Here is a 22,442-nt window from a genome sequence, read left to right as displayed (position 1 = left end):
TAAATGTAGTCTAATGAGTGCTGAGCAAAGGGACATGAGGATGTTCCTCAATCTCCTAACTATACATCTGTTAATACAGTTGAAGATGCTTTTAGGCTGCTTTGCTTTCATGGCACACTGCTGGCTTATGTTCAATTTGCTGTCTAACATGACCTCTTGCTCCTTTTAGTGCTGCTCCCAAGCCCATCAGTCCCCAGCCTATATCCTTGCAAGAGATTCTTTATTCCCAGTGCAAGACTTTGCATTTGTCCTTGTTAAATTTCATGAGGTTCCTCTTGGCCCATTCATCTGGGTTCTTTATGTCCCTCTGAATGGCACTACTGCCCTCAATGATATCAACTGTTTTCCGTCAATGTGTCATCATCTGCAAACCTGGTGAGTGGGTGCTCACTTTTTTCCTCATGTCGTTGCTAAAGATATTAAACAACACAGGTCCCAGGACAGTCCCCTGCAGTGCTCGACTTGTTACCATCCTCCAGGTAGAGTATGAACCATCAACAACTACTCTCTGATTCTGATGTTTTAATCATTGTTTCACCCATTTATCTGTTCATACCTCCATACTGTATAATCCTAACTTGGATATAAGAATACTGGGAGACAGCATTAAAAATATTGCTTTGCTAAGGTCGAGGTAGCTGGCATCTAGTCCTCTCCCCAACTCTGCAAATCAAGTACTTTTGTCACAGAGGCCAACCACGGTGGTCAGCCATGATTTGCCCTTTGTAAATCCATGCTGACTGTTCCAGATTGCCTTATTCTCCTTCATACGTCCTGAAAGGGTTCAAACAGGCTGAAGTATGAAAAATTCACTAGCTGCAGTTTTCTTGAGAGAGAAATTTTCTTAGTGATTTTGCAATCTTCTTCAAAATAACAATGTGTATAAAACCAGTAGAAACTCAAACCTTATTAATAGCGGTAAGAATGTTTCTGTGAGCAGTTGTTTTATAACTTGCAGTTTAATTAGTGAATTTCAAAGAAATTAATTAGGGAAAAGTTATTTTTTCTTATCCCTATTGAACATAAAATAAAAAGTTATTCTTTAAAGCCTGGTAGTTCATCTGTTTACTAAATGTCAATACTACATTTTCAATACAGGGGCATGAATATAACATATTAGGCCACTAGATGGCGCACGGTGATTAGTAGTGTTTGAGCTGAGAAATTCTAGAAAAATTTTTTTCATAGAGATACACATAGCTGTTGAGCAGACATGAAGGGTACTTTTTATGAAGTACTTATTAACTGGAAATGGATAGTTAGGATTTAATTAGACATTTTACTTTGCTAGAAGTCAAAGTACTCTAAAATTTCCTGATCTTAAAGTTGCTCATTTGCTGAAAATAATCTCCTCTATTTCACTATCTCCTTCTGAAAAAGTCAGGGTTCACTGGAAGACAAATCATGTGCATTACAAGAAAAATGAACGTTTTAGCTGTACAGAGTTTGTATATGTTGAAAAATAGCCTCATCTGTCAAACCTGAGGTCCGTTTAAATGTCTATGGAAAGTAAATAGATATAGTGCATTTTTTAGCGGAAGAAGTTTAATCCAAGAGAACTTAATCAGATGCATAACTTACTGAAATCCATCTGCCCAGTTCTGCAGAGATGAAATCAAAATTAGTTTCCATGTTTGATCTCACCAAACACTACTGAGCAGTGATCCAGGAATACATGCTCAAATGTTTCCTTTGTTAAAGATATTGAAAAGTTTAGATGATACGCCCAATGAGATAATCAGCAGCTCGATGGCATTAAAAAACCATTGATTTCAATAGGAACTAAGCAACATTACTTGTTTAGAAAATATTACTGCATTACTTCATACCTGCATTTCTGTTGTCTGCTTTTAAGAATCTGTCCTCAGGTAGAATCAGAACCTGATGTCAACTTTAGAAGAATATCATTGCAAGGATCAAATAACAGATCTAGATTACTTTAAATCTACAGGATGATATACAGAATTTATCTTTGAGATAGATTTGAAGTATAGGGTAGCTCAAGGTAGGAAACAGTATAACGGAGAGTCATTTGCTTTTATTGCCTTTGAAGTATATCTAGTTCTCCACCTAAATCAATTAATAAATGTTTTTAGTGCAGTTAGACATTATCACTTAAAGTTTTTTTTTTTCAGAGACTGTTTTCACAAAATTAGTACATTCAGTGTTAGGCAAAAGTTGGAAATACTATTATGTGTCATTTTGTTCTTATTTTCTTCAAAGGTTTCATGGTACAGTATTTTCGGCTCTGTAGCAGGAGGAAGAAATATGAAAATAAGGTTAAATAACAATAAACTTCTAAATGCAGGAGAAGAGGTAAGAAAGAGGTGAAGCTCCTTTAGGTCATTCTCCCTCTAAAAATCCCAGCTTTCTAAGGGTATACATCTGACATCTTTCTTTAATCAGGTAACTGGCCAAACCTTTGACAAATCTTTTGATCTTTAATTTAAACAACTGAAATCTTGCTAGGCTGAAGGCATACAAAAAACCAAAGAAAGTTCTAGGAACCTTTTTTAAATAGTGAATTAAATTATTCAAAAGCTTCATGTTAGACAAGTCTCTGTCCCTTCTGTTATAACTCTGGTTTTTGAGTGACATTTAAGAAACATAAAATGAAAAGAAAGTATATGATGTATGTATAGAGTGTGCCCCAAAATGCTACTCTTGTGAGGGATTCAGAAAAAGAGAAATTCTAAACAGAAATATAAAATTTAATCTTTTTTTTTTTTAATTATGTAACTTCTATTGGCTATTTCTTCTTAACAAGACTTTACCTTACTTAATTCTGGCAACATGATTATAACTCCTTCAATGACCTTCATGTTTAGACATGATTCTAAGCTCATGGTCTTTCTCTTTTATGCTGTGAACATGCGGTGTGACAAATCATCTCACACATCTTTGGTTACTTAGGACTGATCATGTGACTGTGCCAGTACTCTTTTATATTATTTCTTCATTACAATTTGACATTTTATTTTCCGAATTTATTTTGTGTTTTTTGTACTGTGTTAGTTTTTTCTTTGGATAACAGTCTGGTGTTCCTGCACAGACTGAGTTCTGTTTTTCACTCACTTATGCATGCTGTTGCATTGTCCACCTCAATTACAACTGTGATCATTCAAAAGGGGGAAAAAAAACCTTCAGCATGTCCTCTTCAGCAAATTTTACTGTAGTTGCAGACCTGAGCGATCATTTTTGTATCTGGAAATCTTCATGAAGAGTTCTGTTCTTTCCAGGGCAGGTCTGTTTTGCACTGTGACAGAAGAATGATCTCAACATCTTTTGTCCAATGTTTCAAGCTTTCCTGGTTTTGTGAGCAAGCTTTATACTAACACTGATAAACTTGTCTTTGGTGATTGAGAGGAGATCTTTCCCTTTGAGCCTGTTCCCTCCATCTCCTCCCCAAGAAGGAAGGAGTATAAAAAGCAAAAATGTATGTAGCTACTTGCAATAGAGGCTTTGATGTTATTCTTGATATTCTTATTATCAAATCCAGAGAATCAAGCTTCTTGCAATGTCTAGGGAGCTAGTTTCAATATACTATCCTGCTCCAGGTAAATTAAGTATTTAATTGGAGACTTTCACCCCACTGCTAGCTGTTCTTTCTGTGAACTTCCTGCAATCCATCCAAGCCACTGACTGTCTTATCTCTGGCAGGGACTGGAGATGTACAGACCTGAGGTTAACCATAGGCCTCAGCAATGGAACTTCTGGTTGCTTTAGTATGCTTGTGTGAAATACTGACTTGCAGACAAAGTCACTATCTACCTGCTCCATGGAAAAGGTTTAGAATTCTTCATGGTGGAATGAGTTATCAACCTATCAACATGAGAAAAGTTTTCTCTAAAGGGATACTACAGACTATTTTACACTACCTTCTGGTCTGCTGGTTCAGGATTCAGCCCCAGCATCTGAAGGGATTTCTGTTGTTCAGAAGTCTCTTTATGAAGGCCATACAGTATTTGAGTAAGAGCACTGTGTTGTTGCTACATGATGATGATCTCATTTCTCGTGTTGTGCTTCAGTCACATGTTTTTTGTTGTTTCAAGACCATAACAGTTTCACAGAACCATAGAATCATTCAGGTTGGAAAAGACCCTTGGGATCATCGAGTCCAACCATCAGCCCTACTCTACAAAGTTCTCCCCTACACCATATCCCCCATCTCATCTAAACAACCCTTAAACACATGCAGGGATGGTGACTCCACCACCTCCCTAGGCAGCCTATTCCACTGTCTGACCACTCTTTCTGTTAAAATTTTTTTCCTAATGTCCTGGGAGAAGAGACCAGCACCAATTTCTCTACAGTGTCCTTTCAGGTAGTTGTAGAGAGTGATGAAGTCTCCCGTCAGCCTTCTCTTCCTCAAACTAAACAGTCCCAGCTCCTTCCATCGCTCCTCATAGGATTTATTCTCCAGGTCCTCCACCAGCTTTGTTGCCCTCCTCTGCACTTGCTCCAGCACCTCGATATCTCTCTCATATTGAAGTGCCCAAAACTGGACACAATGCTCCAGGTGTGGCCTCACCAGTGCAGAGTATAGGAGGATTATCATCTCCCTACTTCTGCTGGTCACACTATTTCTAATACAAGCCAGGATGCCGTTGGCTTTCTTGGCCACCCGGGCACCCTGCTGGCTCATGTTCAGCTGCTCGTCAGTTAGAACCCCCAGATCGTTCTCTCCCAGACAGCTCCAGCCACACCTCCCCAGGCCTGTAGCCATGCAGGGGGCTGCTGTGGCCCAAGTGCAGGACCTGGCACTTGGCCTTGTTGAAGCTCATCCTGTTAACGTTGGCCCCCTGATCCAATCTATCCAAGTCTCTCTGTAGAGCCTCCCCATCCTCATGCAGATCAACACTCCTGCTTAACTTGGTGTCATCTGCAAACTTTCCTTTGTGTAAGTTGTCCCGGTCATGGAGGGAAAGGTGGAAAAAAGCCTGTTAGGAGTGAGCCACGATGTTAAAGTGCAGGTGGATAATTACTGAAATAAAAATGAAGAGAAGATCTTGAAAATATGTTGTCTGTTTCACAAACTCCAGTCCTATTAATGGTACTGAGAGGACCTGAGACATTCTCTGCCCATATCTGATGCATGCATGTGGCCTGTATGGAGGAGAACAATATGTTCTTTCTTTGGAAGCACAGCTCAGGGCTAGAATGTTTCCGGCAAGCATGCACACTCACAGTGTGAATGTGTAAGTGGAAAAAAAGTCTTAGAGAAAATCCAGGTCCCGGTACTTAGCTGTTCTTTTAGGTTATGTGCTCTGTTAACTCATCTGCATTCCAGAGAAAACTGATACTTTTTTCCCCTGTCATTTCATTCTTTTTGCATTGTCCTCAAGAACCTAATATTACATGGAAACTTGACACATCTGTTAATCTATGTGGTACTTTGACTATATTCAAGATCATTAACTAATTTATTTAACAATAGAAGTTTAGCATTTGAGATTTGGTTTTGATATGTACGGTGGGTGTAACTAGAAAACATTTTTATTTATAGGTACCAGCTGATGGGAAAAGCCTTTTGGAAATACAAGGCTTAGATCCCAATGAGAATTACATATTTGCAGTTGCAGCATATTCTTCTGATGGAAAACTTATTGGTGATGCCATTGGAGAAACAACAAAGCCAATCCTTGCTTACCCACCTCTTTCCACTACTACTGTTCGAGCCTATCTAACTGAGGTAGGGTTAGAGTGTTTGATAATAAACACATACTTTTATTTGGTTGCAATTACTTCTTTTCACTGGTAGCTCTAAAAATTTTCTGGTAAATTTCAAGACTTTCTTGCAAAAAGCTTGATAAGCACAAATCACAATTTTAACATAAGAAATGGTATATTTGAGTAACTTAATTCTTAATTCAAATTATTCAGAATTGTAGCTTACAGGGAAAGTTGTCTCTCAGCTAGTTTTCTTATTGCTGTTTCTGTTTTTCAATCTTCATTTAACTTCTTTTTTTTATAATTTTTTTTCATTTTTGTGATTGAGACCAAGTGCTAGAAAACATCGTATTAGTCATTATAGTATGGGATGCAAAATATGATTGAAGCTACCAGGTATCAAATCCAACAATTTTCACATTGGAATTATTTTTGTCACGTCTTGTGGAAGACCACAAAGGCTCTGTCAGACCTTTATCATAACTTCCTGTATTCTTAATAAAGAAAATTTAAAAGAGATTGTGATATGGAGAAAAATGACATTGTTGAGCCCTATAGATCAGATCATGGGGAATGATTAGAAGATTTCCTAAAATCTTCCAGAGTAAGAGTATCTACATGAATTTATGCCTACTTGTGTAGCTCCATTTACATCCCGTTATCCAGAGCTGCAGGGCATTCTGCAGTATTAGCAAAGGTAAAATGAATCTAGGTGAAATAATATGCCTTCAAAAACTGCGGCACAGTACCCATGAAGTATTCCACAGGGGGCTGTTAGATCCTTGTTTAACAGTCAAGAAACTCTTTTGCCTTCTCTGATTCTAATTCTGAAGGCAAACTAATATTAGTAGAATCAGATTGCTACTACATGTGTTTTATTCATGTCAGAATATTCTTATAGAAATCATAAATTTACATGTTGGGGGAGTTTTAAATTATCTTCTTTATACTATAATCATATTTGGCTTGGTTATTTGACAAACATGGAAATTTTTTTTTTTTTTTTGGTAGATAGCCTATCAGACTGGCAATTATACATTAGCCAGAGAAGCATTTTCACCAATGTGGGATTATTTCGTTTCAAATTCTTCTCCACCGCCTGCCAGTGCAGCTGTTATTTCTGCAAGTAGTAATTTGACTATATCTGAAAACAGGTAACTGGTGAAAACAAAATTAAAATAATAGTTAATTGTAGATGTGCACATTTTACTTTAAAGAGTACCAGGTTGTGAAATTTTGTTGCAATATAAAAAACATTTGGGAAAAAAGATTTGAAATTTGTTATAAAAATACAGTGGTTTATCATTAGTAGAGGATTTTTGCTATTTATGGAACTACAAACATTTATGCACTTAATTCTTTATAATGATTGTTTTCTTAGGATAATTGGAAATCATAAAGTGGCTATTAATTCTGTGTGATTCATTTTTATATGTGTGTAATATGCACTAGGTTCTTGACTTTCTAGTTAAGGGAGCAGTAGAGTTCAGAAATTGTGAAAATTTTGTTAAAAGCACCACCTAAAATGTTACCCATTGCCTGCTAATTGTGTTTTGGGGTGGTTATATAGTCTGCCAATAGTATTTGAATATATATGAAGTACTTTAGAAAAGATATTTAAATTTAATTCATTTATGCATAAATTTCAAATATTCAACTATAATACAGGTTTTTCGTGATGACAAAGTCCAGCTAGAAATTTTGAGATTACATTCACTGAAATTCAATAGATAAAATGCAAAATTAATCAAAAATTAATTAATTTCCAGATAAAAGAGACTTCTATAAAATAATAGATACAAAATGCTATAATAAAAAAAAGTTTTAAATGTTATTTGACTACTTATAATTTGTTAATGAATTAACATCCAATATAACTGAACACAAAGCATCATCTTCACTTGCATGGAATTCTTTTTAGACTAATTCTTTCATTAGGAAAGTTTTGACAAACTTGTGGAGGGAGTATGAAAAATTTTTCCACCACATCTGTTTCAGTTTGACAGTCTGGTTTAGTCTTTAAACCATAATGACAAGAAATAACCTTATTGTGGCTGTGTTTACTGAACATTTCAAGAATTAAAGAAGAAATAAAGGTCTTTGTTTCAAGAAATTGATATTAGGGGGATTTCCTAAAAGTTTGTTTCCATTTCCACTTTACAGACAGAATAACCAGTAATCAGCTATTCTGAGACATATAATGTAGCTAGTGCTTCCTGTATATTGTTTTGATATTTTTGCATCAGACCCCACGGTTTTCTCATGGTAATGCTGTTTGGATGCATGCAGATAGCGTAGGCTTGTGTATGCTTTGAATCCTGTTACAAGAGAAAGTAAAGTGCCTAAGCATACTTCTTGCTGTTTGGGGCTCAGCCAGACTACTGGTGTGTATCCTGTCTGTCCTTCAAGTGCCACCAGGTGTCTGATATTAGGCATACAAATTGACCGAGATTCTTGATGTTACATGCCCTAAGAGCATTTGGAATTTACGGGCAGCCTGTGGACTGCATTGATGCAGGCAGATAATCACTACACATCCTATTTCATGACTATGTGGATGTTTTAAATCTATCCCTGGTTTAGGCAGCAAAGCAGGAATGCCGGTCTGGTCCTTGTGGCTTTTTTTTTTTTCCCCCCCTCTTGTTTCTCATTAATCTTTTTTCCTAAACAGGTGTTGTTTTTTGTGGGGTTCTGTTTGGTTTGGGTGGGGTTTTTTTAAACACATAGAGCTCTAGAGATAACATTTGAATGAAGCTGCTTTCAGATAAATCAGATGAAAATTTTAAATAGCTGTGCAAAATATTTTCAGGGATTTTGCTTTTCTGACAGTTATGTCCAAGCCTAATTTAAAAAAACCCAAACCAATCAATTAATAAGGAAGAATCTCAGAGCTGCAGTATCAGACCTGAAATAAGGCAGTTTCAGTTTTACTGGTCGGTAGCTAAGAAATTAGATGGACTAGTTTGAAAATACTTAAGACTTAAAAAGACAGTAGAGGGAGCTGGAAGGAAAGGAAATTTGTTTCCAGCTGGAAGCCCTGTTGTTATCTTGGTAACGTGAAGTATGTGAATGTGTCTATTTGATCTTCTTTCTTGAATTTCAGTCTCTTTTAGGAAATACAATCCAGAAGAAGGAGGCATTTGTTTCTTATACTTCAAAATCATAGGATTTTTCCCCTAATCAAAATATTTTACAAAAAATTATAGCAAGGACAAATGGCCCCCTACTCCCCGGGAATTAAAATGACAACAAAAAAGCAGGCAGAAGAAAAGAGATTCTTTAGAGACTTGTAATACAAGACGTCAGTGATGAAAAGGAGTCTGTTACTAATACTTAGTAATGGGCTTCACAACTGCATGTGTTATTGTCAGAACGCAAAAATAATGTGTAAAAGGAGACAGTTAAATAAACTGTAGCGTCCTAAGTTTTCAAAGTTAGTTCAAAGTAAGTTTCATTGGATTAGATGAAACAGCTAAGGAAAAGCCATCCTAGGATAATAGAAAGCAGAAAACAATTTGAAAAGGAGTCTTATCCCTTTTATTTTTTGTTAGAAATTTTAAGCCATTTTTTCAGTTTTTTGTATATGTCTTATTTCCAGAAGTAGCTACAGGAATCCTTTGTGTCCATAGCTTTAAAATTAAAGTCTGCATTTTAATATAATGCAGTTTCAGGCATGTGATATTTGAATCATCATTAACATAACTTTTACCTTTCTCTTGCTTTTTTATTTTGTAGGTTATGTTTTGAAGCTATATCTCAGACTTCTCCTATAACCTTACACCTCTTTCTGAGGACTATATTTGTTGTCTGTGACATCAATGTCATGGAAGGATCACTATTCTGTGATTCCATCTGTTCCAGTGATATACTTTATGAGAAGCAAGTATGTATGGCTTAAAATAATATACTGGATTTGATTTTACTATTTGATCATCTTTATTTCATCAATGCAAGATAAATGTTGTAATGCATTAATCCTATTTACAGAATACTTCATTTTCTGCAGGTTATGGTCTCCCTTTCTGAAGTATTTTAGTAACTGTTGATTATTTTGTATCCTGGTGGAAAGATTGTTTCTGAATCAGTTATTGCCTGATCCAAAACCCGTTGATTCCAAATGGGGAAGGATTTTCCTTGACTTCAGGGGCAGTAGACTGTAATTTAAGAAAAAAGTATATAATTATTATTATTTTTGCCTAAGATGCATCTTTGATTTTTAATTTTAAACATTTCTGCTATTTAGTACATATATTTTCATTAATACTGAACTTCTAACAGGGTTTCTAACAGGTTTAATATACTAAGCTTCTTTTATCTTGTTACAGACTTTATTATGGTATAATGATATGTTAATGACCAAAAAAACCTTTATTTTTTTATTTGGATAAGCAAGCTTTGCCTCCTGTATTATTAAATTCCTATTCTACTTTTTCTTTGCTGAAGTACTTGTCTCGTAAAATGTGAGCAGTCGATTACTCAGTGACTTTACTGGATCTGCTCACACATACAAGGACTGCAGCAGATAACTGGAAAGGAAAGGAAGGCATTGTTATCCTCCCCTTACCTACTCTGAGAGGTTAGCACGTGAAATTTCCACTCTGCACAGGTCGATGTTGTTAACCAGACTTTGCAAAATATATGGATAAATTAAGAGGGCACAATTAGGTCAAGAACAATCATTTCCTTTGCAATCATGAATCATGTTGCATTTATTTATATGTTTCTAAGGTGTCAGTGTAAATTTATTTTTAAACTTTTATCTCACTTGCTGCTTACACTGCTTTTTAAACTGCAGTAACATCTTTCACTCTCAGATTATTTAAAATCACAGAATTCATTTTTGAATCAAAATGTGTTTTTATTTTACAGGTTTCTAGATTAGCAGAATGTGAAAGAATGATTGTGGCAACTGAACTTAGCAATTGGTTGAACAATGCAAGCTACACCCTGCAGTCTGTTGTACAATGTTATGGTCTCCTTGCTCCAATTATTTATCACAAGATTTCTTCAGTGCCAGTAGTTCAGGTGAGAGCATTTTAAGATAAAGCAGCTGTCACCAAAGTTCTGCAGTTATAATGATTCAAATTAAACTTATAATGGAGTGTACACAGGGAGAGCTAGGTATCTAGGCTTCGAGTTCTTAGTAGCTGCTGACAGAAAAGCCTTTTATGTTTTTTTGTGTTCCCAGTGCATATATGTTCAGTGTAAGCTGCACAGATTCTGCTCTCAGATATGCTAAAGTAACTACAGAATACTGATTTTTCCTTCAGGATGATTTGTTGGTATTTTAAACCTATAATAGAATCTATGAAGTAACTTCTACTTGAATGCTATTTGCAGATGGTAATTTTGAGGAAAGAAAAGCAGAATTTGCCTATGGCTTTTTTTGGAATGCTTGCTTCATATACAGTTTTCTTCTCTTCTTAAAGAAAGGAGCCTATTCAATGTTTTTGTTAATGCAGTCTTTAGTTTTCAGGCATGTGCTGCTTTCCAGAAGCAAGCACCTTCTCTTTGAAAACAGAGTTCTGTTCCTGAATCCTTTCCTGCCATTTCTGAAGCAGCAGGTGTGGGTTTTAGATTCAGCAAGGATACAGTAGAAACATGCAACTCTTTCCCTATAATTTTCCCCATAATTCCCTGTAAGGAGTAGAGTGTTGGTAAGAGGACCCACTGAGGGTCCAGAGAAGGTCAAGTTATTGGGCTGACCCGGGGTCCATCCAGGGGAAAAAGTCAGGAGTGGTAGAAGCTGGAGCCAGAGACTGGAGACAAGGCTACAACACAGGTCCAAGGTCCATCCAGGAGTCAGAACTGAAGACCGGCACACCAATACCATAGCTCAAGCAGGGAGGGACTGAAGGCTTGTGCATGAGCTTAGTTAGGACTACTGGGCCCTGGGGCAGAAGGTGTGAGAGGAGGCCCCAAGTGAGGCTGCTCAGGGAATGCCCATTCAGGCAGTCAGGGCCCTGAGATGCTTTTAGGAGTGTTTACAAAAAAAATTAAAAATCAATTTACATACAGGGATTGCCTCTTTCTTAGGAAGTTGTTGGTCGTGATGACCTACTAAAGGTACAGCTAGCCACTGGAAATGGCTCCTTTTTCAGATTTCCTAATTAAAGGAAAGAAAAATTTATTCACCCGTTCTTTTCAAATCTGATGGACAAAAATGTGGGAACAAAGTTTTTTGGTTTTAGACTATACTGTAAACCTTTTTCTTCCACTTAGAATCCTGACCAACTTGATATATTTTTAAGTAGTCCTCTACTAGGAGTTTCTCATCGAAATAAGCATTCTTTAATTTTATGTTAATTAAATCAGCAAAAATATCCATATTGTATCTGTAATTTAATATCTGTGATTTTATATGAACATGTCATTTATTCCAAAGGGCTGTGGTTGAAATCTTGACACCATTAAATTTGATTAAAATGTTGTTATTGGCTTTTGTAGAGCTAGCATTTGATCCTATCTGTTAGATTTCAAAGTATTTTTAAAGTTCTCCATCAAATACTTGTGTGTTGCACCCTCCAAACTTTGTTTTAACCCTTGTATTTACAGATCCTCATTAAGTGCTTAGCTGTCCTTCAAGAAATTCCAAGTGCTGCTTTGCAGAGGAGACAAGCAGGATATTATGAAAGTATTCAGCATATGATAGCTTGTACTTCTTTTTATACAGCAAAGGTATGCTGTGTATTATTGTGCTTACATCTTAGTTTAAGGTATAGCTCTTGTCATTTAGAGAAAAAAAAGTTTTAGTAAGCTGGCCTTCAGAGTGGTATCTTAAAGAACCATCACTCTTAAATAGTGAAGGTATAGAAATATTTATTAGTATCTTTGTATCAGTGCATTTTATATAATAATGACATTTTGACATTTTAATAGAATTGAGAATTTTCATTTGTTCAGAAAATAGGCTGTAACTGTTAGTCCATGACAGGAAATCTGTATTTTATATCATTGTATTTATTTTTACACTTAAGGTAGTGGTATTTTTAGTAAGACCTATATGCACTATATAAATTTAAAATTTATTTACTGCAAATAGGTGATATTTGTACTTTTCATCAGGTTAGCATATCTGGCTTATATGATATTAGATTAGATACTTCATACTATTTAGTCCCACATACTGGCAAGAACATAAACACCTTGATTTTTAACCATAATGCATATCTGTAGGTCACATTTATGATTCAGATACTCAATCTATTTATTGAGAAAAGGAGAAATGTGGTACTGGTAGGATTTTTTTTCCTTGGGTATAGAGACATGCTAAAGTACCCACCAGGATAAACGTATGATGCTGAAAGAGTCAGCTTTCTTCTAGCTTTGAGTACAGCTCAGCTAAGAGTTCATACTGAAGCTGAGCTGTGGCTGATGCTTTGCAGGATTCCCCAGCATTGGTGATCTCTCACCCCAGTCTTTATAGGAGCTGGATCTCTGTGCTGACCTCACAAGACCAGAGTAGTGTTAAATACCCTTAAAAATGCACTGCAAGAAGACCAAATTTTCATTCTTTCTATAAAGATGAGTAGATGATCTCTGAGGTCTTTTCAAACCTAGATGATTCTGTGATATATGAAGTATTGAGTAATTAATTTTTATTTATAATACTCATGCATTTTGACAATTATAAGTAGACAATAATGAAACATTACATGTTATGCAAAAAAAATACATAACAGATGGTTCTTTAATAGGTACTACGTTCATGGAAAGAATATGAACTAGCAGTAATTATTGTTAACTACGGGAAAAAATTGTTGGATTCCTCACCAATAATCTCACCTTGCCTGTCAAGAGCTATGAAAACTGAAGAAACACACATTAACAAAGAAGTTAAAGTAATTGCTCTTATTTTTATTTTTTTGTTTTCTCTAAATATTATACTATTTTGAAGACTACATTTATTAACTTTTTATCTTAGAAGTTATTGTATGGAATAAGAGTTTCCTTGTAGAGTTCCCAAAGTACAGCTGATAGGCTTCTGTTTAATTTTAGCTATCTTTGTTAAGGACGGTTGCAGATTTCAGTGGGTACAGGGTCTCATCTTGTTGAATTGGAGAGGGGATAGCAATATTCAGTTCAGAGGCATAAGGGTCCTGCTGATATTTATACAAGCATCCCTAACTGATCTTCACATATAGTTTCCAGGAAAGCTTTATTAGACAGGAAAAAATAATTAAAGAATTTTACAAATAAAGACGAGCAAAATGTGATATAGAAACTTAGGCTCTCATTTAGTGTAGCAGCTGCTTGAAGCTGAGTCATAGTAAGAGAGTAACTTAGGAATTGTATAGAATGAAAAATATTTCTCAATGGAGGAAGAACTTTCACCTCAAAGACTGTAATACATGAATTCCAAAGAGACGAAGCAGATTATCAGGATTTCCTGCAATTTAGAATCAGAGTAAAGTGTTGATTCTCCATACTTTTCTATCTGTTTTTTCTTTAAATAATTTTAGAAGAGATTTTACTGGAGAGGAGATTGGAAAAAGAGGTAGAAAAGGAGGAATAATAAGAGAGGAAGAAAGGAAGTAGTGTGAGCATGGAACCAAGATCTGTTAAAGAGAGGGACAAAAAGTCAGTCAGTTTACAGAGGAGGATTTCTGTAAAAAAATGTTTAGGACACTGATGGGATCCAGGACAAAATTTTCTGCATTGCTTATTGCTGAGTTTGTGTTAGCTGCTCCCAGGCTCATACTGAAAAAGAGAAAGGAATCTAAGATCATAGGAACAATAGAGTGTCTTGAGCCAAGTAGGCATGACTGAAAATTAAATTTTCACCAAAGTGAAAAAAAAGAACAATTGTGTGTCCAGAGGAAGATTTTTATTTCTGTAGACAGTATATAATTACAAAAAATACTTTTTCTGGAAAACACATTTTGTCAATCTGTTCAAATATGTTATTGTAGTAGTATGTGGCACTTCGCTAAAAATTTATTTGGTGGCAGAGCAACTCCACTGCTTTGGAGATGAATCAAGAATGAATCATGGACCGGTTTTTGAAGCCATTCTAAAAAAATTATGAAGAACAAGTTTATTTCAGTTGAAAAGGAAAATAAGACTATATTGATGAAATTATCAAATATAGAATTAGAATTAGGCTCTAACCTAAACTCCACTATTGACCTGCTGGTTTTAGTTTGGTAAAAGCTAAGTTTTCATAACTAAGTATTGGATATTTCAGACCACTTTTGCAAAGACAGCCCATTTAGCTGCAATGGAAAAAGCAACAGAAAATCTAAGTGCTCTTGAATCAAATCTCCTCAGACTGACAAAACCAGGTGGGTGTACTATTAAAGCACTTCTTACATTTTTCTATGGAGTTTTCTATGGTTTATTTGTAAAAATTATTTACCTAAGAAGTACTTTTATTTCATATATCTTCCATGATAAATTAACCAAAATAATAATTTCAGTGATCTTGTTTATAGATGGTAGTGATGTGTAGAAATGAATTTTATTAATCTTTTCATAATTTCTACCAAAACATTTATTCTTTCTTAGAAAGGAATGGTCATATTTGTTCTGTTCTGCAAATACATATATGTTCTTATCTGCGTAAATTGGGTTCCACATTATTTAGGCTTGCTTTATTCTCCTATATCAAAAAATGCAGTGGCAAAGAGTATTGCCCATTTACAGCATTTCCTGCTGTCTTACCAGTTCTAGCAGTAAAGATGGCTGCAGGAAATTTTAGTGGAGAAAAGACTTTCTAAAGAGTTAACAGATATAGTCCTTTTTGTGAAGGAATTGCATGTATACTAGTATTTAACTACCTTGTAACTCAGGAGTGAGTATATCAACTTGAAAATATCTTAGAGTCTGGGTTAAGCACAAGAATTTTCAGACTAATAGTCCTGCCAAGGTTAGATGAATTAATAAGTAGGGCTTATAAAGGAAATATGATTAGAACTTAAAATACAGAGCCACTACTACTCTTTTTCCCCATTATATTTACATGGCATCTTGTATTCCTTGGAGCCTGAATAGAATCATAATTTAGGTTGGAAGGCATTTATTCCACCCCCCTGCTCAAAACAGATACAATTAGATCAGGTTGCTCTGGGACTTGTCCAGTCAAGTTTTGAATCTCTCTGAAGAAAGAGATTTTGTAACCTTTATGGGTGTCCTGGTTCAGCCAGGAGAGAGTAAAGTTTTCCCCAGCAGAGAGAGAGGGGGAAGGGATCTCCAGCCGGGTTATGCATACCATGCTGGCATCAGGTCCGTGGGCAGAACCCTTTTTCCTTGCTCCTTGGCGGGTTCGGGGGAGAATTTTGCTTTCTGTAGACCAGCTAGCGGTATTTCTCTGTATATCGTTTGTCTTATTCACTGTTATTCCTGTTTATTGTTGTTATCATTGCTACTGTTGTTGTTCAGATTGTTCTATCACTCTGTTGTATTAAATTTCTTGTTATTTTAGCCGGGGTCTGTGTCTAACTTCCAGCCTGACCGGCGCGGGTGGGGGAGGGGTAACGGCCACATGGTCCCTGATTCCGGCAACGATTAAAACTTGCACAATGGGCAACCTGTTCCAATAGTTGACCATTCTTCTGGTTAAAAAGTTTGGAAATTTCTGATTTCCAACTTGTGTGTATTGCCACTGTCATGGTTTAACCCCAGTCAGCAACTAAGCACCACACAGCCATTCATTCCCTCCCTGATGGTGGGATGGGGAAGAGAATTGGAATGGTAAAAATGAGAAAACTCATGGGTTGAGATAAACATGGTTTAATAGGTAAAGCAAAAACTGCACCTGCAGGCAAAGGAAAACAAGGAATTCATTCACCACTTCCCATCGACAGGCAGGTGTTCAGCCACCTCCAGGAAAGCAGGTCTCCATCACACATAATAGTTACTTGGGAAGACAAATGCTGTCATTCTGAATGTTCCCCCTTTCTTCCCCCCAGCTTTATATGCTGAGCGTGATGCTGTGTGGTATAGAATGTCCCTTTGGTCAGCTGGGGTCAGCTGTCCCAGATGTGTTCCCTCACAACTTTTTGTGCACCCCCAGCCTCTTTGCTGGCAGGGCGGTGTGAGGAGCAGAAAAGGCCTTGATGCTGTGTGAGCACGGTTCAGCAGTAATGAAAACATCCCTGTATTGTCAACACTGTTTTCAGCACAAGTCCAAACCATTAGCTACTATGAAGAAAATTATCCCAGACAAAACCATCCCATCTCTTGTGCTTTCAGTGAGGAGTCTGTCCCCGTGTTCTGTATTCCTATTAGGTACATGTAGACTCCTCTTAATCTTTTCAAGACTGAATAAACCCAGTTCTCTTGGCCTCTTCTTGCTTTGTCATGTAGTCAAACTCCTTATCATCTTGGTGGCCCTTTGCTGGACTTCCTCCAGTATGTCAGTGTCTTGTACTGCAGTGTCCAAAACCTAACACAGTAATCTAGATGTGGTCTCACAAGTGCCAGATAAAGGGGAATAGTCACTTCTCTTGACCTGCTGGCTATGCTGTTTCTAATACAGCCCAATATGCAACTGGTCTTTGCTACAAGGGCACATTGCTGACTCATGTTTTAGTTATCATCCATCATCTCTGTATATGCATTTGTCTTAGAAGAAAAAGCATTTCTGTAATAAATAGGATAAAAAGAATGATGCAAAAATTCCATTCATCTGTGCACTGATTATTTTTTGCTGCTCACATTGATGCCTGCATTCCTGCAGAACAAGTTACAGAATGAATGAGTTCTGTAAATTAATTTAAAATTGCATTGATTACTTAATAAAATTATGTTCCTTTCTTACTTAATAGAAAGTTAAAATAATGGGTTAATCAGTTAGAGAAGAACATATTTTTATTAATTGGCAAATACTTGTGGTGGTTTAAGCCCTGCCGGGACCGGAGAGCATGTTGCCGTTGCCCCTCTCCCACCCTCAGCTGGTCGGGCTGGCAGTGAGGCACAAACCTGGGTTAAAATAAGAAGAAATTTAATACAACAGTGTGATAAAGAATCTGAACGACAACAGTGGCAATGGTAACAACAATAAACAGCAATAACAGTGAACAAGATAAAAGATATACAGAGAAATACCGCAAATGGCTACGGAACAAGCCGTCTGTGAGCTCCCTGCCACCAAAACCACCAAGGAAAAAGTTCCCATGCTCCGACCTGATGTCAGCATGGTATGAATAACCTGGCTGGAGATCCCTTCCCCCTTCTCAGCTGGGGAATCTTAACCCTGTCCTAGCTGAACCAGGACATACTTGATGGCTGAAGTCTGCTCTGTTGCTGAAATAGCATATTTGTCAATATTTCAGGATACAAACTGAAGAGGAATCTTTTGCTGAGGCCATGCAAAACAAATAAAAAAGCTTACAGCTGTCCTTACAAATATGTATAAGTGGTTTAGGGAAATGTGTACACCTATAGGGCTTGCTGTTAAAAATATTTTGGAAGAAACCTTCTGATAGAAAATCCTTAAAAGTGGATCAACACTTAGCATTCCATTGATGATAGTCAGTGAGAAAAATGGAGAAGTTGAATCAGCCTCTATTCATAAGAAACTTAGAAAAACAAAATATTTCATACACAGTACAATTTAAATTCTGTAATTTCAAGTGGTTCTATTTAAACATTTTTGGGACGTATTATTTTTTGTGAAAATGCTTATTTGAAGCAATGTATTTTTGAACTTGTCAAATAGAAGAGAGTACTAATAAAGGATGTGACTTGTCATAAAAAGAAAATTAAAAAAGAATCTTCTTGTCCTGCTGGCTGTCAGACTTAATTTGCATTCAACAGACTTCAACTCAGTGCTACCTCTGGAGGGTGTAGCTATTGCTCCACTATCTGGAATTGGTAGTTCCAGAGTACACTTTTAACCTTGCTTTTTTTCAGGGACTATCTGCATTTATCTTTTTCCACCATAGCACTTGTCTAAGCACAAAATTTGTAGGTCATGTTTCTTTATTAAGGTAAAATAGCACCTATTACATGTAACATTTTTATGGTGGTCATCAGCTGGTAACACAGTTGTGTTTAACTCTCAAACTTGAATCCAAGTTATTGGTCTCCTATATATTCTAAATGTTATATATATAATATATACTATTTACACCTATATCTTATATATTATTTATAGAATAGAAATACATTTGTATACATAGATTTATATAAATATTTAGGTGAAGATTAAAAAATCCCTGTACCTACTTATGCTTTTCATATGCTGAGCATGTATGTAAGCAGTAGTCACTAGTAGCATTATGTGTTCAGTTCATGCTGTATAGCTTTAAATACATATTTGGACATGTCCTTACTGCACATACTCCTCCACAGATGATTTGTGTGGACCTTTGTTAAACCTCTGATGAACTCCAGTCATCCTGCTCATTAGTCTAGTAGCTGGAAGTTCATCAGTCACATCTGTAAGCTCTTCATTATTTAAGAGGCACAACTATAATACTTATATTAGAAGAAAAGTGCAGTGAGAGATTTAAAAGAAAACTCTGTGCTAAAGAAGGATTTTTCTAGTCTTCAGCTACAATTCCGGGTAGAGTTTCTATTCTGCACTATCACTGCTTGTCATAATGGATTTGATTTGTTTATTGATGTAGCTTGTGGATCAGAGCTTACAGGACAGGAAGATCCTTTGTTCCTTTACCCTGTAATTTCATGTTGGACATCAAAGAGTGCTTATCGAGAAGGTAGGATAATTGGTATTTATTTTAATTGTAAAGATTTCTTCACTTCAGAAGGCTGCCAGTAAAGCTGTCTACTTCTTGCTTGGAATAAGCTCTTGGAAACTTTCTCTTCATTTTGTTCTCAAATATACAAAACAAAGTAAAACAGCTTAAAAAAAGTTCTTAATACAGTCACATTTAGAAGTATGTGAAATACTTGCAACAAATTATTTTAGATGTTGATGTTAGGTATATACAATACTAATATTTAAATAATTTGAATAATGTTTATTTTCTAATAACCTTAAAAATGATCTCATTTTAAAGTTGTGTAAAGTTTTCAGAGATTCTGTTTGTGTGGAATGTTATTCTTAAATTGAGATACCTTGTTTCCACATTAAATTATATTACTGAAAGAAGAATTCACAGAAGTCTGAGTACACTTGTGTTTCTGCAGTAGGATTTAAGATTCAGGTATGGGGCGTTTGCCACTGCCTTAGTTTTCTTCATATACTGTGTTAAAAATAACAATGGAGCCTGCCCTGTAACATTAGTATAGCTTTCAGATAGGATAAATATTTATTTATTTCTTCATGGTAAATAATTATGAAGACAGCCATGCAGTAAAAGCAGTTTGCAAACAATTAAAAAGCTGCCTAAAATTTAGACAACACAGCTCCATTGCTGCAATGAGATCTGTGTGATGCTTGTACACTTAATGTGGCTGTCACTGAACAGAGCAACCTAAGTAAATAGGATACAGATACTTCGTGTATACTTGGTTTATTGTTTTTTCAGGCTTTTAAGGCATGTGTACAATTAGGCATGTTGAATAGTCTTATAAAATATTTTTGCACTATGTACTGCATGAAACAAAAATAATTCCAAACCTGTTTTCTCAGTCTCTAGAATGTTTGTCATTGTTAGAGGGTAAATAGAAGGAGTTTGTGAGTCTGGATACCTGATCACAAGAAGAAGTATTTTGTAACTGCTATTGTGTATCATGACCTATCTGATTTTAGTATCAGAATGCCTTTTCTTCAGCAGCATGCAACATGAAATAAGTATGTTCTTTGAGATGTACATAACTGTAATTACAGCTGAATTCAGGAACCTGTTACAGCATAAATACAAAACCTGTGTTAATTATTTGTTACTTTATTGCAGTGATGAAATTCAGAAAGAAAGCACGTTTTCTTGAGTTTTTTGTTCAACTTTTGCACAAAATCCTGAATGAAGAGAAGTTTCAATGGGTTCTGGAATGGGCAGGCAATGTTCAAGTTTACTTGAAAAGGTAGATCTCTGTTATAATAGTGGTGAAAAACTACTTCTTAGGTTTACCAGTATCACAGTTACAGCAGAAACTGTATATTGTACATGGTGGAAGACACATCTGGAGCCATTTCCATGGCTCCTAGTCCACAGAAGTTCCATAAACACAGAGGATTATGTAGCTACAGAAGATACTGTATTGTGACTTTTTTGTAAATGGAAACTTCTCCCTTGGTTGTGTCTGTTCAAAACTCCTGTCTACCATCAGCAATTTCTAGGATTTTCCTTTTCACAGACACCACTTGGTACTATGGCCATTTGCCATATTATTATGAGGCAGTGGGATAACTTACAAAAGTATGTTGGCTTAAATCAAAAGCAAACTGATCAGGGCCTAGTGTAGTGCCTAAAAAAAAATTTATACTGAAAAGATAAGTGGAGCCAAACTGTAGACACTTGTTAAAGGATTTTACCAGACTGTGGGTATCTCTAGGCTTGCTTTATTAACAACTCAGAGTTGGGCCATCACCTCAGTGAGTGGCAGCAGCTGACAAAAAGCATCTTGTATTTATATGATTCTTCATAAAATGCAATACAATACCAATTCATCATCAGTTTCAAAAGTCCATTATATTCCAGAGTTCTGACTAGTTCTCATTCCATGCCAGTTCCTCTTCTGACATCGCTGCTCACTGATGCAGTCTTCGGTCATCACGATTACTTATCTTCAGTATTGTTCCTAGAGCATCTGTGCATACTGCATTGAATTGTTAGTATTGTTCCTAGAGCACCTGTGCTGTTTAAAACAATATCTATTTATTAATATTCCTGCTATTACTAATATCCTAAGAGAAAAGAGATTTCTAAAGCTTATTCCTTTTACACACCTACCTAAAAGGATCTCAAAGAATTTTAACTATAACTTTGTTAAAAATGCACATCAGTATTTCTAAAATTTGAAAGGCAAATTATCAATGAAAAGGAGATCTATTATAGGAAACAGAAACTGCTGTTACAAAAGATAAAAAATATTAGACATGAAGAATTTCTTTGAAGAATTTCGTAGTAGAATTTGGGTAATGAAAACTATTTTCTTTTACTAGGAGTTAGGAAGTTGAGATAGTTGTTACCTATAAATTCAGGTTTCTATAATAAACCTTGAAAGTGAGCACTTCCTGTCTTCTGACGTGGAAGAAGGAAAGAAAACCTGCTGAATTTAGAACTCCCAATGAAATAGGAATTGCATGTGCTCTACCTGTTTCCAAAGATTACACTTTAACTATGAAAGTTAACATCATGGTGATGATTTTAACATTATTTGTTTGTCAGGAGGAACAACCATTTTCTCTATATCAATGGAATTTCAACACAAGAAACAAGTTCTCCCACTCTACCAGAAGGCATGGATAGATACACTACAGGAGTTGTGGAGTTTCAGAAAGTGAGTTTCATTTTTAAGGGGTCATGTATGTCTTTACTGGGCAGCAGTACCATAAACACAAAAAGAAATTTTTAATAGCTGTCTGAAAAACCTCAACTAGAGACATACATAAATACTAAAATTTGGGTTACAGACTGTAGTCCTCAGCTCACCTCTCCATTCCTAAAACCAGGAAGAAAAGTTGGTATAGGATTTATCTGAAAGACCAACACTTGTGAGGAATTTGAGATGAGTCAGAATAATGCATTCCAAAACCAATGAAAACTTGCCTTTCATCAGCTGCCCTTAAAAAAACCATGTTAATGGGAAATGCCTTGGGTAACATGACATTAAGAAAGGGAGATCAGTTTAGACATTTTTGTACAATATGTTGTACTTAACACTTTTTCATGAGTGGTTGTTCATTATTAACTCCTTGT

The 22,442-nt window shown here is 35.9% G+C and overlaps 1 protein-coding gene across 1 annotated transcript in view; it reads left to right on the top strand.

Annotated features, from left to right (window-relative positions):
- Positions 1-22,442, top strand: part of CFAP54 (cilia and flagella associated protein 54) — a 138,669-nt gene that overhangs the window by 53,181 nt on the left and 63,046 nt on the right. The window contains 11 exon segments of the mRNA XM_026864706.1: positions 2,224-2,316; positions 5,507-5,692; positions 6,682-6,824; positions 9,406-9,553; positions 10,540-10,695; positions 12,226-12,348; positions 13,368-13,511; positions 14,858-14,954; positions 19,245-19,334; positions 20,478-20,604; positions 21,912-22,023. Of these exon segments, the coding sequence (XP_026720507.1) occupies positions 2,224-2,316; positions 5,507-5,692; positions 6,682-6,824; positions 9,406-9,553; positions 10,540-10,695; positions 12,226-12,348; positions 13,368-13,511; positions 14,858-14,954; positions 19,245-19,334; positions 20,478-20,604; positions 21,912-22,023 (1,419 nt within the window).

This window comes from Athene cunicularia (genome assembly GCF_003259725.1).
Source record: "Athene cunicularia isolate RWA chromosome 1 unlocalized genomic scaffold, athCun1 chr1_part2, whole genome shotgun sequence".
Classification (NCBI taxonomy): Eukaryota; Metazoa; Chordata; class Aves; order Strigiformes; family Strigidae; genus Athene; species Athene cunicularia.
This window is presented reverse-complemented; position numbering and strand designations above follow the sequence as displayed.